At 40.6% G+C, this 12,425-nt stretch overlaps 1 protein-coding gene across 1 annotated transcript in view; it reads left to right on the top strand.

Annotated features, from left to right (window-relative positions):
- The window catches only part of LOC134822609 (phospholipase A-2-activating protein-like), a 78,235-nt gene extending 67,833 nt beyond the window's left edge, over positions 1 to 10,402 (top strand). The window contains exons 9-18 of the mRNA XM_063833733.1: positions 64 to 191; positions 379 to 502; positions 1,017 to 1,192; positions 1,371 to 1,494; positions 7,227 to 7,408; positions 7,629 to 7,780; positions 7,977 to 8,133; positions 8,420 to 8,518; positions 8,791 to 8,869; positions 9,077 to 10,402. Coding sequence (XP_063689803.1) covers positions 64 to 191; positions 379 to 502; positions 1,017 to 1,192; positions 1,371 to 1,494; positions 7,227 to 7,408; positions 7,629 to 7,780; positions 7,977 to 8,133; positions 8,420 to 8,518; positions 8,791 to 8,869; positions 9,077 to 9,207 — 1,352 coding nt within the window. The 3' untranslated portion in view covers positions 9,208 to 10,402. The remainder of the gene's footprint in view (positions 1 to 63; positions 192 to 378; positions 503 to 1,016; positions 1,193 to 1,370; positions 1,495 to 7,226; positions 7,409 to 7,628; positions 7,781 to 7,976; positions 8,134 to 8,419; positions 8,519 to 8,790; positions 8,870 to 9,076) is intronic.
- Positions 10,403 to 12,425: the final 2,023 nt, after the last annotated feature.

Raw genomic sequence — 12,425 nt, 5'->3', positions numbered from 1 at the left:
GGATCTTAGTACTTTAAGTTAATAACCATTTCAGTACCTACTCTAACTAACTATTCCCTGAAGGTAGCGACGGAGTAGCTCGCATCTTCAGTCCCCACGAGGGGAGATTAGCACCACTGATAGATAGGGAGCAGATGAAGGAACAGCTAGCTGCACAGAAACACAGTGCACAGAGTGTGGGAGATTTACAGGTAGATAGACTATCTGGGAGTAGAAATGGTTAATTCATTATAGAACTTGTATCTGTCTCATTGTGTTTCAACTCGTGAGGAGTTTTGGGAACTAAGGAACCAGAAGAGAATGGAAAATAAGACAGTTTCCTCCTCCTTTGTCCTATCACTGCTCGATACCCATTAAAAACACATTATTTCTCCTCAGTTGGATAAACTACAAGGACCTGAGGCTCTGAACAAACCAGGAAGAGAGGGACAGACCCTGATGATAAACAGGTCGGGTACTGTGGAGGTGTACCAGTACTCAGGGGGCAGCTGGCAGAGCTTAGGTTCGTTACTTAGTAATCTGTTTAATATTTAGTAACTCTAGTAATCTGAGTTACAATGCTGTTTGTTTAGAGTTCTGACTCCGGTCAGAGCTCCCTAATTCGTGATATGTTTTGAAACCTGAGTAACCCGGCTGCTAACTCCCACTTTGTAACTAACTAACCACTGCTTAGTAACCACTGTACTGCTTAGTAATCACTGCTTAGTAACCACTGCTTAGTAACCACTGCTTAGTAGTTATTAACCACTGCTTAGTAATCACTGCTTAGCTTAGTAACCACTGCTTAGTAACCACTGCTTAGTAGTTAGTAACCACTGCTTAGTAACCACTGCTTAGTAACCACTGCTTAGTAACCACTGCTTAGTAACCACTGCTTAGTATTAGTAACCACTGCTTAGTAATTAGTAACCACTGCTTAGTAACAACTGCTTAGTAACCACTGCTTAGTAACCACTGCTTAGTAACCACTGCTTAGTAACCACTGCTTAGTAACCACTCTCCTCCCCACTCCCCAGGTGTAGTACAGGACGCGTATGACAAGGATAAGCACGAACTGGACGGAGTAAAGTACGACTTTGTGATAAATGTAGATGTAGAGGAGGGTAAGCCTCCTCTCAAGCTGGGCTGTAATAAAGAGGACGATCCTTGGAATGTGGCTCAGGAATTCATCAACAAAAACTGTCTTTCTCAGGTTAGTGTCGGGAATTCAATAGCTCAACGTTCTTACTGTGAACAAGTTCAAGGTGAGGAAGCAGATATTTAAATGCTGACAATGCTGTGTAAGTGCTTCAGATTGACCAATAAACATATAGATAAATATTATAGATACCAAACAACAGAGTAATATTATGGTGCTCAAATTATTTCAGGCGTACCTAACCCAGATAGCAGAGTACATAAGGCAGAACACGGGTATTGATAACAAGGCAATGGAGTACGACCCTAACTTCAGCGACCCCTACACTGGTGGGAGTAGACATGTTCCTGATGCTGGTTTGTTTTTCCTTTTGTTCGATTTATTACTTTTTATGAGGACTAGCATGCAGTAAACAATAATAATACATGTTATGTAAACAATAATAATATGTATCCATACAAACGGAATCAGGTGAAAATCTGTCCTGAACCTTTATTTGTCTATACCCCTATACCTATCTGCTCAAATTATATTTTGGTAACCAAAACAATAAAGCTTAAGTTGACAAGTTGATTGAAATTTTCTAATGACAATTTAAGTCTTTGATGATATTGCAATCGGTAGGAGAAGTAATCTGATCAAAAGCCTTATTATCTTCATCAGCAGACAGAGATTTTTTAATCATTTTGCACTTGTTGGATATTATGTACAATTTAATAGTTACAAATTATAACAAAGATCAAAGAATTGTGAAAACATATTTCGCATATTTGTTACGCACAAATTCAGCAAATCGTTATAAAGACGGACTGCCGGCCGTCATTGGAACTATATTTTGAAGCTGGCAATCCAAATGTATCCGGATTCAAACGTAGAATCCGCTAGGAAACGAGGTTATTTTAAAAAATCTGTACAGTTCTCTTCAGTTCATGACAGTATGTAGTTGCAGTGTTTATATGAGCAGGCTAAGTCTACAGTTTGTCAGATTTAGATTTAGTAACTCTATAAGGCAGAGGCAGCACAGTGGAGAGTCCCCTTCTAACAACAGAAGCTTGTAACTGTACCGCTACACAAGGGTACAACAACACAGCCACTAACAAGTCCTCCGCAGAACTACCATGTATCTGATACCGGTCCCTGACCGCCCCTCTAACCGCTGAGACAATGTACCCGTGTGCCAGGTAACACACCCAACCCACTGCTCCCCACCCTGGCACCTGTGTCTCTAGGATCACCAGGAACAGCCAGCATACCCAGAACAGATAGGCCAGCAGACAGGTGGTTCCAGCCTCTTTCTTACTGGCCCCGATCTTAACACTGACAAAGTAAAGAGTGACGGGGGTCAGGACCAAGTTCTTGAGAAGGGAGCACCAGAGGGTGGGTCTCCAGCTGGATACAGGGTCTATAACACCCACTGTAAAGTCTACACCGTACGGGTTAACGTCCCCACATTCCATCTCCAGACCCCTCCACAGTGAAACACACAGAACAGATAAGAACAGGTAGAAAGGTAGTGCCGTCAGGATGCTAGCCGTCTGTATAGCCGCCAGTGCCGCTTCCCCCTTGGTGGCTAAAGCGGCACTTGCCACCCCGCCCATCACACAGCACCAGAAGATCCTCTGGACCCGAGGTGGGTGTTTGTCTCCGTTAGCTGCGATTATATCCACCATGAGAGCTCCGGAGCTGGTGCTGGTGATGATGAAGAGGAAGATAGCGACAAGGGACGCGATACTGAGCATGTTGCCCAGGTTATTGTAGGTGTACATGAGGGAGTACCAGAGATCACCCGCCGGGATACAGGAGAGTCTAGCTGCTGTCTTGTTGCCGTTTAACGGGTACAGCTCATCGTGTGATCTGATCAGGGATATCTTGTACCTGTTCTTGCTGGTGTTGTAGAAAGTTCCAAAGTTTGTAAACTCGAGACCCCCCGCTGTGTTGTCCTTCCAGTGCTGGTCCCACAGTGTAATAAACTTCTCCGTACATCCCTCCACATTATCGTACCCACCATACTTCTTCTGAACGTCTCTAACCAGTTCTGTCCGCCAGTTAGCACCTGCTAAAGCTGCTGGTCCCCAGTTCAGTAACTCTGGTTGTGCGGGACAACAGAATGGAGTCTCATCGGTGACCAAGGTGGCTGCAATCTTCTCATTCCTGATAGCTGCTCCTCCAAAGGTAGCGACCCACAGGAAACTGAACGTGATGGGTGCCACAAGTGCACCTCTGATGACTTCTCTCACAGTTCTACCCTTTGATATCTTAGCAATGAACATGCCCACAAAAGGTGTCCAGGATAGCCAGAGTCCCCAGTAGTGGAGCGTCCACATCTGTAACCACCCTGAAGGTCCGTCCCCAGCTCCATCTTTATAATCCCTCCCTCTATCCGCCCCCTGAGCGGACGTTATATTCATCTCCTCCATAGCGTCACCGTTAAACCCTAACTTCAACAAATAATGGAAATAGTTCCCTGTTGTCTGGAAGAAAGTGGTCAGTAAGAAGGGGGTGTCATCAGAGAGGAGGACAGTGAGAGTGAGGAGCACTGCCGCAGCTAGACACAGCTCACAAACCCTCCTGACTCCACCACCGCACAACACACTCGCTGCTGTGAATGCTGTTAGTGTCCACACTATAATGGTCTGGGAGACCGTACTGTTCCCGATGTTGCTGTTCGGAAACACGAAGTTTAGCCCGGAGTTTATCTGTAGAGCTCCGATACCGATGACAGAGATGAGGGATAACATGGTGGACACCACAGAGAGAATATCTATCAGGTCCCCTAGCCAGGTATATACTCTACCTCCAATCAGAGGGTAGAAACAAGATCTGATAGTCATGGGCAGCCCCTTTCTGTGAGTTACAAACGCTAGTCCCACCCCCAATACCACATACGCAATCCAACTTTGGAGGCCCCAATGGAAGAAAGCCAGGGTCAGGGCCGGTTCCGCTAGTTCGTTATCAGGGGTGTAACCGTGTGCAGTGTGTTTGTTGGGGGTGGTGTAGTGGTAGACGGGCTCTGAAGCGCCGTACAAGAATATACCCACCCCTACTCCACTGCAGAAGATCATGGAGAACCAGGTGCCCTCTGAGTACTGGGGCTTATCCCTGTCCTTTCCCAGCTTTACTGCCCCGTGTTTACTGACGTATAACACCAGTATGAAGCCTATCCAGAACATTCTACAGAATATATAAAACCAGGACAACCCCCCTGACAGAGCCAGTTCACCATCCTTTAACGTCTTGTGAGCATCTTCTGTCCGGACAATACACCAGAGTCCGACCCCTGCTATCATCAGTAAAGATACAAGTACCACTGCAGGGTTAAACCTCAGCTCGGGCCCTTCTCCTCCCTTACCAAACCTCCACTTGGCCCACAAACTATCATCCTTTATCAGGGCTCCTTTCCACGATGTTAGAGTTGGCTGTTCAGGGTGGGTCTCAATAACATCCTCAGTTCTTTCCTCCTCCATTACCATGAGGTTAGGTCATCATTACATGGTGTCTGGTGTTAAAATGTTCAATGTAAGCAAGTTGAGAAATAAATTGTTCGCAGTAAGTTTGTCCTGAGTTTGCTAATTGAACGATTGTTTGGGAAGTTTTTAGAAAACGTTTCAAAATTGTAAAAACATGATCTTCTGTCGTTAATGATCTAGATAGAAGACGTGGAAGTATTACATTGAAGGCGGCGCATGTTTTAAAGAGAAACAGTTGTAACGAACTAGATGACCAACCTCAAACCAGCAAACTGGTAGTGTAACTATGGTAACTAGTAGTGTAACTATGGTTACCAACCTCAAACCAGCAAACTGGTAACTAACAAGCAGATCTGCAGCTAACAAGCCTAGTTAATGTCGGCTGATGGGCTGGCACTATATTTCTACGATACTTGGCACTTTCTTCAGAATCCACACCAGCCTGTTATACGCAGACAGTGATAATACCCGACCTGTTCGTCGTTAGTTGGTCATTTTAGGAGAAACCCGCCATTAAAATATGTGCTCCTTAGAGATTGTACTAGATTTACAGAAATGGCAAGTTAATACTAGTACTGCAGGTTAAACTTTTATAATTTTAACGGGTTCATACCATGTGTATGTGTAACATACAGATACCGTGACCATGATGATTGCAACTTGTACTTCACATTTCACTCAACTATTGGCTAATGGGTGTCCTCGTTTCAGTCCCACTCCACTCCACACCACCCTCCGCCTCACTCACAATGTCCGACCCTTCACTCCTCGACTTCAAGATGTCTGACGGCGTGTTAGTCGAGAAACCCGGTACCTCATTCACAGGTCTAGCTAATGATTTTTATCGAGACAAATGTAATGTAAAATGTAATGTGAAATGTAATGTAAAATGTAATGTAAAATGCAATGTAAAATGGAATGTAAAATGGAATGTAAAATGCAATGTAAAATGAAATGTAAAATGTAATGTAAAATGTGATGTAAAATGTAATGTGAAATGTAATGTAAAATGTAATGTAAAATGCAATGTGAAATGTAATGTGAAATGTAATGTAAAATGTAATGTAAAATGATTGTTGTATCTTCTCTAAAGAGAAGAGTTATTCAAATAGGATGGCTATATACAGAGATGTGATACAGTTGAAAAATATCCGCCTCCGCACATGGTGCTACGTCACAGCAAGATAAACATGTTACATTACACGATATCTAGATCACGGCTATATTAGATCTAGACTCTAGATTACTGGTTACTAGGTAGCTAGGTGTTACTAGGTGTTACTAGGTGTTACTAGGTGTTACTAGGTGTTACTAGGTGCTACGTCACAGCAAGATAAACATGTTACATTACACGATATCTAGATCACGGTTATATTAGATCTAGACTCTAGACTACTGGTTACTAGGTGTTACTAGGTGTTACTAGGTGTTGCTAGGTGCTACGTCACAGCAAGATAAACATGTTACATTACAAAATATCTATATCACGGCTATATTAGATCTAGACTCTAGATTACTGGTTACTAGGTGTTACTAGAGGTGTTGCTAGGTGCTACGTCACAGCAAGATAAACATGTTACATTACACAATATCTAGATCACTGCTATATTAGATCTAGACTCTAGATTACTGGTTACTAGGTGTTACTAGGTGTTGCTAGGTGCTACGTCACTGCAAGATAAACATGTTACATTACACGATATCTAGATCACGGCTATATTAGATCTAGATTACTGGTTACTAGGTGTTACTAGGTGTTACTAGGTGTTGCTAGGTGCTACGTCACTGTAAGATAAACATGTTACATTACACGTTATCTAGATCAAGGTTACATTAGATCTAGACTCTAGATTACTGGTTACTAGGTGTTACTAGGTGTTACTAGGTGTTACTAGGTGTTACTAGGTGTTGCTAGGTGCTACGTCACTGCAAGATAAACATGTTACATTACACGATATCTAGAGCACGGCTATATTGGATCTAGACTCTAGATTACTGGTTACTAGGTGTTACTAGGTGTTACTAGGTGTTGCTAGGTGCTACGTCACAGCAAGATAAACATGTTACATTACACGATATCTAGATCAAGGTTATATTAGATCTAGTCTAGTTACTGTTACTATGGTAACTAGTAGTGTTGCTATGGTAACACTGTGTGTTACATTACACGATATCTAGATCACGGCTATATTAGATCTAGTCTAGATAAATGAAGTTTAATGCAACGCGTATATAATTAAAAGTGACAGTGAAAATCATATCGTGTAAAGACTGAGAAAATTTGTAATGAATTGTAAATTTGCAGAATCGTTTTGCTGCGTTTTCTGAGTAATTCTAATTATCTTTCTTAATTTTATGATGACTGATGCTGAAGACAATGAACCAAAAGGTCGTCTCAGTCATATCTTGGGAATAGGTCTGAAATAAATTGTAGTCTACGGATAATATGTGAGATCAAAGTATGTCTCCTGACAAAAACAAATAATTATAACCTTAGCTGGGACGAATACTAAGGGTTTTAAAGTCTTCTAGCTCCTTACTCTAATAGCTCCTAAATCCTATATTCGCACACTCTAAGATGGGTCCTGTTGTTACCCTCTTATCACCGCCCCCTTATCCAGGTCAAGGTAAGAGTCCAGCTCTGGGTACGACAAGACACTTTCCTGCCACCAGGGTACTGACAGAGAACATTCCTGACGCTTCTAAACTGATCAAGAAGATAACAGAACACAATGGTTCGGTAAATGAGAATAGTCAGCTCAGTGGAGATGAACTGACTCACTTCGAGAAGATCGCCAAGAAGGTAACACTCTGCATTTAAGTTTCTGTTGTGACAAGTTTTGAATGTTTGTAGGTTAGATCCTCCTACCTCATTCACTGTTGTGCGAATTGTGATATTAAACACTAATTTTACATTTCTTGAGTGTTCAATTATTGTGAACGAGTACCTGATCCCCCCTCCTTGCCCCCCCCCCCCCCCCCCCCCCCCCCCCCCCCGAGTGATTTAAAACATTCCTTTACAGACAAGTGAGGGACAGAAGCTGGATGCAGGTGATATGGAGCTGGTAGCTAAACTGTTATCTTGGGACAAGAGTCTTGTCTTCCCCTGTTTAGATCTAGCTAGATCCATCAACAAAACATCACCTGATTTCTTCGAACTTCAGGATAAGTTCAAGTTAGTGTTTGATTTTGGTTTTGAGCTATTTTTAAATGAGTTTTAGTGTATTCCTCAGAATCAGGTTGAACTTGTATTTGGAGTGTGAGCCTCCCAGCATAGCATCAACCGTGGTCTTGCTAATTATTAACTCTAATTATTGAAATTAGAATAACTCAAATCTGGTCCCCATTTGTAATCACACCCCTGTCTACAGTATCGCCGTGACTAACTACAAGGCTGACTCCACCACGTGCGTGAGGGTCGCGCTGCGCTTCCTGGTTGACATCACGTGTCAGCACACTGAGTACTGTGTTCAGAACTTTGTAGACTTCATCGCTCCGGCTATGGACTGTCTCAACACTACTGATAAGGTTTGTGGTAGTAACTGGGTCACTTGTGGTAGTAACTGGGTCACTTGTGGTAGTAACTTGGTCACTTGTGGTGCGGTAACTTTGTCATTTTTTTGTAGTTACTACGTCAATTTTGGTATCCGTTTATCCCCAATGTCAGTTAATTTTGAGTAATTTTGAGTAATTTTGAGTAATTTTGAGTAATTTTGAGCAATTTTGAGTAATTTTGAGTAATTTTGAGTATCGGATAATCGAAATGTCAGAAGTAAGTTAGTAACTATTTAATAACTAATACACACTTTTACAGAAGTTCGTGTGTATGTCTCTTAACAAGATTCTACACAACATGACATGCGTGGAAACAGACCAAGTCACTTCAAGATATCTTTTAGACTGCATTTCTAAGGTTTGGGTTATTTATCATCATTTTCATTCTCGGTATTTTAGTTATGTGGTTATATTAGATCTATTAGATGAAACAGTGATTCTAATGTAGACTGTCAAGTGGAGAAATGGTCAGACATTGTGGTCATCACAGTACTGGCAAGAGAGACACTGGCAGTGGTCCACTTTACCCATGATTCTGGGTTTCGGTCAAATTGCAACTATTTAATTGTGACGTTGTTTATTGGATGATTTATTTATAAAATTCGTATTTATAATTCTATTAATTTCCAGTTACTGGAATATATACAGCGGGAATTGACAGAAAAAGACAAGATTGAGACTATGCAGTTTAACCTTCTCGTTGCAACGGGTACTTATGATTTTAACTTATTATTTAAGGCCAGTTGGTAATCTAGCTAGGCACATTAGGGGCACATTTAGGGCACACCCGGAGCACAAATTTTAAATTTAAAGGTAACTTCAACATTTTGATCATGTTTTGTGTTGTTTAAAGGATGCTTATTAAACCAAAAATAAACATTCTATTTATTTGTGTTACTAAACTCAACCATTCCAGGAAATTTATTGACAAAGCACCCGCAAATAAAACAGTTCGTTGTCAAGACTCTTATGGAACAGTTCTCCGCCCAAAAGTTCAGCCACAAAATCAGAATTACCGCCAACGAAATCCTTGCGATGTCTTCTTAGTGCCCGGAAAATGTTGTAGTGTTTATATATTTAGTTTGGGAAGGGTTATTTTGATTATAACTGTGTCAGTATGGTGTGCAGTTTGGGACCTTTGGACAAAAGTGGCTTTTGTTTATTAATTTCTTTTCGTAATCTACTGGACTGGAACTGAGTGACAAAGAATTTAATCTTAGAATCGGAGATTATTTTTATTCGCCATCGATTTCAGAAATTTCCAATGAAGCCGTGGCCCGTGTTGACAATGGCAAACATTCACGCTGCGACTTTGAAATGAGAAATTTTGCGTTTGATGGAGAAATGACTAAAATGGTTGACATTTTAACCGTTAAAATGAAAGTCGTAAACTCGAAAAATTGATGGTGTTAACTGATCTCACACCCATGATATATAGTCTGATGTTTTGAGTTAATGTTAGTTCTCCGGATTGATACCAACACTGATTAGCTCCTTATAAGGTAGTGTTAGCTTAGCTTATGTTACACTCCTTATAAGGTAGTGTTAGCTTAGCTTATGTTACACTCCTTATAAGGTAGTGTTAGCTTAGCTTATGTTACACTCCTTATAAGGTAGTGTTAGCATTGCTTATGTTACACTCCTTATAAGGTAGTGTTAGCTTTGCTTATGTTACACTCCTTATAAGGTAGTGTTAGCTTTGCTTATGTTACACTCCTTATAAGGTAGTGTTTGCTTAGCTTATGTTACACTCCTTATAAGGTAGTGTTAGCTTAGCTTATGTTACACTCCTAATAAGGTAGTGTTAGCTTAGCTTATGTTACACTCCTTATAAGGTAGTGTTAGCTTAGCTTATGTTACACTCCTTATAAGGTAGTGTTAGCTTTGCTTATGTTACACTCCTTATAAGGTAGTGTTAGCTTAGCTTATGTTACACTCCTTATAAGGTAGTGTTAGCTTAGCTTATGTTATTTATAGTTTGAGTTCCCGGCACGGGGGACAGTCTGGTGTTTAATGTATTTATATATCAATTTTATTACTTGCGACAAGTGAAGATCTATTTATCCGGGATAAAATGTGAATTTCGAGTGTTTTTCGTTATTCAACAGATTTCAGAAATCATTTCTGCAATTCTGGTAGGCTGTGCCACCTTTGTATTGACAGGGTGAATTCTAGTTGACAATACTGTTGTTTCTAATGATGGTATTATCGTGGTAACTATTTAATTTGTAAACTTGTAAAATGAGAAGTTTTACTTTGAAACGGCGAACTGGTGCTAGTACTATCATTATGTAGTATATGTAGTACTAATAATATATAATACCGATCTAAATTTAAATTAACCATAAATGATAAGACGCTTAACCTATTCAGCATCGAAAAGGCCGATGCATCCCGAAGCATGACTAGAGTTCCATTATTTTCTCTGATATTACGTTTTCTCTGATATTACGTTGGGATACCACTCACGCAGGAGATGAATAATGAGGCTTAGTGTTTATAAACACTTACCGCTTAGGTTTACTCAAAGACAGACACCTCGTGCCCCTGGGGCACTTTTTAGATAGACTCAAGCTCACACGGGTCTTAGATAGACGGCGGGTCGGGTCTATCTGAGATAAATAAGTTCGGGTTTATCTGAGATAGATACGTCGCGTGTCTATGTATAATGATTATATACTGTACACTACTTTCTGCATTTTAACTATAACCACTGCCCACTGCATCGAGCACGATCACCCAACTCGTCATTTTATTTGGTGAGTACAGATAAGTATAGAATTTCAAATTGTGTTCTTCTGTGTGTGTTAATGCTAGTAATACTATTCAAGTTTTATAAAAATTAATTTCATGGATACAGCCACATGCCTGGTATCTATGATTATGGCTGATTTAACATGCTACTGAAAATTTCCTTCATTTTTTATGATTTCATTGAAGTCACAAAAAGTTCATAATCTCTGTTGTGATTATCGGATGATCCGCTGTAGTTAACATTATATCTGTGAGTTAACAAATTCCAGGAATCCAGCCCTCTCCACCAACTCAACCACCAGATTCTGATTAAAGTACAAATTGTATCACGGAATCAAAAATATGGAATGAGGAAATCAAAATCCGTAAACTGAAATATTTTGATAGTCACAATGCACGTGCATCCACGGTGATGCTATTAAGTAACTCCACAAATCACAACGGCAGTTAATTCCGAACTGTTGATAACTTTTAAGTCGCACATCTTTTTGCTTAACGGGTGATATTCGTAAAATATTTGTTCCAAGACCGTCGACGAGTCCAACTAAACTCGGCGCGTGTCTTGGTAAGCTACTAGCTGATAAACCTACACGTTTTTGTGAAAGATGCTGCTTCAGACAAAGATAGGATTGCTGCTCGCTCTACTTGTGACAAATTGCCGTAAGTTTCCAATCATGATTGTGAGCCAATAGCTTTTTTAGTTTTTAAACAAAATTGCAATGGTAGTCGAATATTATATTCCCTGATTTTATGGATTTTTGGGATAAAACAATTCAGCAAATATATAATTATATTCAAACAAGTTGCAAAATTTATTATTTAATTAGGGGCCATATTGATATACTTATTACGTCCACCAAAATCGCAGATTTTCAGACCACCCCCTCCCCCTGTTGATCCGGGTGTGTTCTAATTTTAGTAGGAATATGCGAGTTGTGTCTCGGTGTGATGATTAATCATTCTACACTCGAATGTCACGTAACTTTTTCAACCCGTTCTCTAGCTGGCCCTGAACGACTATTCGAAACCCTAACCCTAACCCTCTTATCTAGTCTGATCCCAACCCTAACCCAATCCCTAACAAAAGCATATGTTCAAATCCTAACCCTAACGAGAAATTCGACCAACTTCCTTATACGGTCATATCACGTGATCAAGACAGTTTTTCGCCAATATCTCGCCAGGGGAGCATTTTAACCCGATGTCAAGGGGGGTGATTCTGAATCAGCGTCTAAAAAAACATCGATTATAGTTGGTTTCAACTGTCGGGGGCATTTTTATTAGAACCATCTCGAAGATCAACTGTAAAGTGATTTAGCTCGCTCGGTCTCGGCTCTCATGAGCTGCTCTGAAAATCGACTTCTCGTTCAAAATACAGGGACTTATATTACAGAGTAATTAGTGTCGAACAAAAAGAGATGCTACCAACAGTGTGCTACTAGTTGTGTAGTACTAGCAGTGTGCTACTAGCTGTGTGCTACTAGCTGTGTGCTACTAGCTGTGTGCTACTA

The sequence above is a fragment of the Bolinopsis microptera genome, chromosome 11 (assembly GCF_026151205.1).
Source record: "Bolinopsis microptera isolate Bmic1 chromosome 11, MBARI_Bmic_1.0, whole genome shotgun sequence".
Classification (NCBI taxonomy): Eukaryota; Metazoa; Ctenophora; class Tentaculata; order Lobata; family Bolinopsidae; genus Bolinopsis; species Bolinopsis microptera.
This window is presented reverse-complemented; position numbering and strand designations above follow the sequence as displayed.